This window comes from Salvelinus sp. IW2-2015, unplaced genomic scaffold (assembly GCF_002910315.2).
Source record: "Salvelinus sp. IW2-2015 unplaced genomic scaffold, ASM291031v2 Un_scaffold3652, whole genome shotgun sequence".
NCBI classification, from domain to species: Eukaryota; Metazoa; Chordata; class Actinopteri; order Salmoniformes; family Salmonidae; genus Salvelinus; species Salvelinus sp. IW2-2015.
Genome location: NW_019944929.1, coordinates 2103 through 8076, shown reverse-complemented (window position 1 = coordinate 8076; position 5974 = coordinate 2103). Strand labels below are relative to the sequence as shown.

Sequence of the window (5974 nt, the reverse complement as noted above, 5' to 3'; positions counted from 1 at the left end):
CTGGACTACAGGAAATGTGAAGGTGATTTTGGCACACAGACAAACCTGCCCTGGACTACAGGAAATGTGAAGGTGATTTTGGCACACAGACAAACAGGCCAACGGCAGTTATCAAGGGATTAGGTGTTCTGCTTTGGCAATATATTTTCCTGACTGAGTGATATTACAATATGATAAAGTTGTTACTGTCTTTTATGCACATTTAGCTTGACACTGTTATTGTTTAGCTAGACACTTATTGTCTACTGTTACTTGGGGATTCAAATTAAAGGGTGGAACCATCATTTATTCTAAAACAAAAAAGACATTAAAAAAAACAAAAATGAGAACTTATATTTAAATACACAAAAAAAAAACTAAATATAAATCATATATAAATAAGTGGTCACATGTTTTATTAATATACTGTAATATTGGTACTGTAGTATGGATAGGGCCTTAACAGCCAAGGCAGTAGATTAGATTGGACATACAATTGTAAACAACATTGGGATATAAAGTCCTATAAAGCATAGGCCTCTGGTAGGCCAGACTCTCGTCCCAAATGGCACCCTATTCATATAGTGCATTACTTCTGACTAGTAATGCACTATATTTATTTCACCTTTATTTAACCTTTAACTAGGCAAGTCAGTTAAGAAAAAAATTCTTATTTTACAACGACGGCCAAACCCTAACCCGGACGACGCTGGGCCAATTGTGCGCCGCCCTATGGGACTCCCAATCACGGCCGGTTGCGATACAGTCCGGAATCGAACCAGGGCGTCTGTAATGACGCCTCTAGTGCTGAGATGCAGTGCCTTAGACCGCTGCGCCACTCGGGAGCCCTGTAATAAGGTACAGGGTGACATTTGAGACACAACACAGGACAGGACAGGAGAGACATATAGTCAGGCCCAGCACAGTACACACAGGCCATGCAAGGCCAGAACTACAGCGCCATTGCAGTGTGGTTGCTTGAGCTGCCCCTCACACATCATGATGCTGCTGCACTTCTGTGTCTGGCCACCAGAGGGGGTGCTAGAGCACCAATCAGAGTAGGGAGAAGGGGACGTGGGAGGGGCCAAGTCTAACATGCACACTTCTTCTGGTCAGGCGCAGCGTCCTCCAGCTTGGTGGCTCCTCCCCCGTTTGCGGGCTCGGCGGTGGGTTTGTCGACACACTGCTCCATCCTCTTCATGACCAGGTCTAGTAGAGTGAGGACCGCCTTGTCCACCTCAGACCCCGTCGCTGCCGACGTCTCCAAAGTACGGATCCTACAGGTGACATACAGAACCCACATCAGACAGGACGCACACCAACACCCACATCAGACAGACCACATCAACACCCACATCAGACAGGACCACGTCAACACCCACTTCAGACAGACCACAACCAGACAGATCACGCAACACCTATATCAGACGGGGCCACACCAACACCCCACATCAGACAGGACCACACCAATACCCACATCAGACAGGACCACACCAAACCCCACATCAGACAGACCACACCAACACCCATATCAGACAGGACCACACCAGACAGGACCACACCAACACCCACATCAGACAGGACCACCACCAACACCCACATCAGACAGGACCACACCGACACCCACATCAGTCAGACCACACCAGGCCACAACAGCGACCACATCAACACCCACATCAGACAGGACTACACCAACACCCACATCAGACAGGACCACACCAACACCCACATCAGACCAGACCACCACCAACACCCACATCAGACAGGACCACACCAACACCCACACCAGACAGGATCACACCAACACCAGACAGGATCACACCAACACCCACATCAGACAGGACCACACCAACACCCACATCAGACCAAATACACCAACCACAACCACACTCAGACAGGACCACACCAGACAGGATCACACCAACACCCACATCAGAGCATTCTACCTGGTCTTACTAGTTGTATCTATATCTGAAAGTTAAATTGAGTGACCATGTCAAGCACGTCAGGGTAGAAGGGACTGAACATGATAGGACACTGATAGAGACTGTTGTAATAACAACCAAACGACTCCGGTTATGTCTTGAGAAGAGATCCACCAGGTATTATTTTATGTAATGAACCACAAACTCTCTGCAAGTACAGCTCTGAATGACAAGCCAGCACTCAGACATGACAGAGGGGCATCGTCTGCGTCCAAATGACACCCTAATTCCATAGGTAGTACATTACTTTAGACCAGAGCCCTATGAAACCCTATTCCCTATATAGTGCACTACTTTAGACAGAGCCCTATGCACCCTATTCCCTAATAGTGCACTACCTTTAGACCAGAGCCTATGGCACCATATTCCCTATATGTTCACTACTTTAGCATGTCCTGGGTATTATACAATGCTAACTCCCTGTTATTTATTGTGAAGTTAGCATGTCTTGGGGTATATATAAAATGCTAACTCCCTGTTTTATGTGAGGGGTAGCATGTCTTGGTTGTATGATATAAAATGCTAACCTCCCTGTTATTGTAATGGTGAGAGGTTAGCATGTCTTGGAGTATGATAAAAATGCTTAACTCCCCTGTTATTTAATGGTGAGAGGTTAGCGATGTCTTTGAGGTATTGTATAAAATGCAACCTCCCTGTTATTGTAATGGTGAGAGTTAGCATGTTTGAGGGTATGATATAAAATGCTAACCTCCTTGTTATTGTAAGGTGAGAGGTTAGCATGTCTTGGGGTATGATATAAAATGCTAACCTCCCCTGTTATTGTAATGGTGAGAGGTTAGCATGTCTTGGGGTATGATATAAAATGCTACACTCCCTTGTTATTGTAATGGTGGAGGTTAGCAGTCTTGTGGGTATGAATAAAATCTAATCTCCCTGTTATTGTAATGTGAGAGTTAGCATGTCTTTGAGGTATGATATAAATGCTAACCTCCCCTGTTATTGTAATGGTGAGAGTTAGCATGTCTGAGAGGTATATGAACTATAAAGATGCTAACTCCCCTGTTATTGTAATGGTGAGAGGTTAGCATGTCTTGAGGGTATTATATAAAATGCTAACCCCCCGTTATTGTAATGTGAGAGGTTAGCATGTCTGTGGTATGATAAAATGCTAACCTCCCCTGTATTGTAATTGGTGAGAGTTAGCATGTCTTGAGGGTATGATATAAAATGCTAACTCCCCTGTTATTGTAATGGTGAGAGGTTAGCATGTCTTGAGGGTATGATATAAAAATGCTAACCTCCCCTGTTATTGTAATGGTGAGAGGTTAGCATGTCTAGGAGCGATTGATATAAAATGTAATCTCCCCTGTTATTGTAATGGTGAGAGGTTAGCATGTCTTGAGGGACTGATATTAAAATGCTAACCTCCTGTTTATTGTAATGGAGAGGTTAGCTTGTCTTTGGTATGATATAAAATGCTAACCTCCCTGTTATTTAATGGTGAGAGGTTAGCATGTCTTGAGGGTATGAAATAAAATGCTAACTACCCCTTATTGATAATGGTGAGAGGTTAGCAGTCTCATGAGGGTATGATAAAATGCTAACCTCCCCTGTTATTGTAATGGTGAGAGGTTAGCATGTCTAGAGTATGATATAAAATGCTAACTCCCCTGTTATGTGAATGGTGAGAGGGTTAGCATGTCTAGAGGGTATGATATAAAATGCTAATCTCCCCTTTATTGTAATGGTGAGAGGTTAGCATGTCTTGAGGGCATGATAATAAAATGCTAACCTCCCCGTTATTTAATGGTGAGAGGTTAGCATGTCTTGTGGTATGATATAAAATGCTAACCTCCCCTGTTATGTAAGTGAGAGTAGCCAGTCTTAGGGTATGATATAAAATGCTAACCTCCCCTGTTATTGTAATGTGAGAGGTTAGCATGTCTTGAGGGATGATATAAAATGCTAACCTCCCCTGTTATTTATGTGAGAGTTAGCATGTCTTGAGGGTATGATATAAAATGCAACTCTCCCCTTATTGTAGATGGTGAGAGGTATAGCATGTCTTGAGGCATAATATAAAATGCTAACCTCCCCTGTTATTGTAATGGTGAGAGGTTAGCATGTCTTGGGGGTATGATATTTGTGCTATTCATTCAGGATTGTCGGTAACCATGGTAGCATCCACGTTAATGTAGAAGTGTTTAGAAACATATTCTATTCAAATTTACATTAAAAGTGGCTTAAAAATGAGACACTACATTATTTACTATTAATTTCTATTGGGCACAAAATAATCTGTAACACAACCAAAACAAACAGCAAATGAATCCAACAAGTTTGTCAAGTCTCTAGCTTGATGTAGTCATTGAGTGGTAGGAATATGGGACCAAATACTAAACTTTTCACTACTTTAATACAGTGAATTTGTCCCAATACTTTTGGTCCCCTAAAATGGAAGGACCATGTACAAAAAGGTGCTGTAACTTCTAAACGGTTCACCCGATATGGAGGAAAATACCCTCAAATTAAAGCTGACCGTCTGCACTTTAACCTCATAGTCATTGTATCATTTCAAATCCAAAGTGCTGGAGTACAGAGCCAAAATAACTAAACACGTGTCACTGTCCCTCTACTTTTGGAGCTCACTGTCTGTGTAGATGACGAGGGTAACTCTCTCCRACTCACCCGTACTTGTCGGCTAGTTCCTTAGCCTGCTCCTCCTGCACCTCTCTCTGGTCCGCCAGGTCTGCCTTGTTGCCCACCAACACCATGTCTGGGTTCTCACAGTACGCATTGGCCTGCAGCTGGCCTGAGGACAACATGGCACCGTTAACATTGTGGACAAAAAAACACTAAGCACCCTTTTTCTGCCTCCCAGTCGCTCCTTTTCCTTTGGTGTCCATCTCTTTGGGACATGTGAAGCGCTGTGGGCCCTCATACTCATTCTATAGTTTACCTTTTAGTCACCTTTTCTACTTCCTGTGCTCTCCCTAAATCTAAAGCCAGGATGAGTTATGTAACTTTTATTTGACAGGAAGACATACTGAGACCAAGGTCTCTTTTACAAATGCGCCCTGTATAATACAATATCAAACACAAATTAAACACTATATACACTGTATAATTGAACATGTAGTCCATCTGAGACATTCTAATGATGGAACATGTAGTCCATCTGAGACATTCTAATGATGGAACATGTAGTCCATCTGAGACATTCTAATGATGGAACATGTAGTCCATCTGAGACATTTTAATGATGGAACATGTAGCCAGATCAACAGTCAGATCAACAGCCAGATGAACAGTCAGATCAACAGCCAGATCAACAGTCAGATCAACAGCCAGATCAACAGCCAGATCAACAGCCAGATCAACAGTCAGATCAACAGTCAGATCAACAGCCAGATCAACAGTTAGATCAACAGCCAGATCAACAGTCAGATCAACAGTCAGATCAACAGTCAGATCAACAGTTAGGGCAATATCATACATAATACTATCATCCACATATAGATGAAGTTTATGATTTTTTAACAGATTGACCAATGTTGTTTATATTAATAGTGAAGAGAACAGGTCCCAAAATGGACCCCTGTGGTACACCTTTATGTACATCAAGAAATTCAGACTTAACCCCATCAATCACGACGGCCTGAGTTCTGTCACTAAGATAATCATGAAACCAAGAAACGGCGTCAGAGCTCAGACCTATCGAGGACAACGTATTCTATAAAATAACACGATCAACAGTATCAAAAAGCTTTTGACAGGTCTACAAACCAAGCAGCACATTTAATTTTAGCGTCTAAAGTATTGACAATATCATTAACAACTAATGAGGATGCTGTGATAGTGCTATGGCCAGGTCTAAACCCTGATTGGATGGCCAGGCCTAAACCCTGATTGGATGGCTAGGCCTAAATCCTGATTGGTTTACATTCCATCAGTGTGATTAGAATACAGAATGTCACAGCTGAATACTACTACCCTGATGAAGGCAGCGTGCTGTCAAAACGTTGGCTAATTAATACAAGTATTGTTTC

General features: G+C 42.6%; 1 protein-coding gene across 1 annotated transcript; it reads right to left on the bottom strand.

Moving 5' to 3' along the window:
- Positions 1 to 696: 696 nt before the first annotated feature.
- On the bottom strand, positions 697 to 4773 carry LOC112076265 (ras-related protein Rab-27B). The gene is made up of 2 exons (XM_024143104.2): positions 4614 to 4773; positions 697 to 1256 (listed from the first exon to the last, which is right to left on the bottom strand). The coding sequence occupies exons 1-2, from the start codon at positions 4748 to 4750 to the stop codon at positions 1070 to 1072; spliced, it is 324 nt and encodes a 107-aa protein (XP_023998872.2). The 5' UTR covers positions 4751 to 4773; the 3' UTR covers positions 697 to 1069.
- Between the last annotated feature and the right edge of the window lie 1201 nt (positions 4774 to 5974).

Coding starts and splice junctions, on each gene's coding strand:
- LOC112076265 (XM_024143104.2), bottom strand. CDS start 4,750: ATGTTGTCCTCAGGCCAGCTGCAGGCCAATGCGTACTGTGAGAACCCA.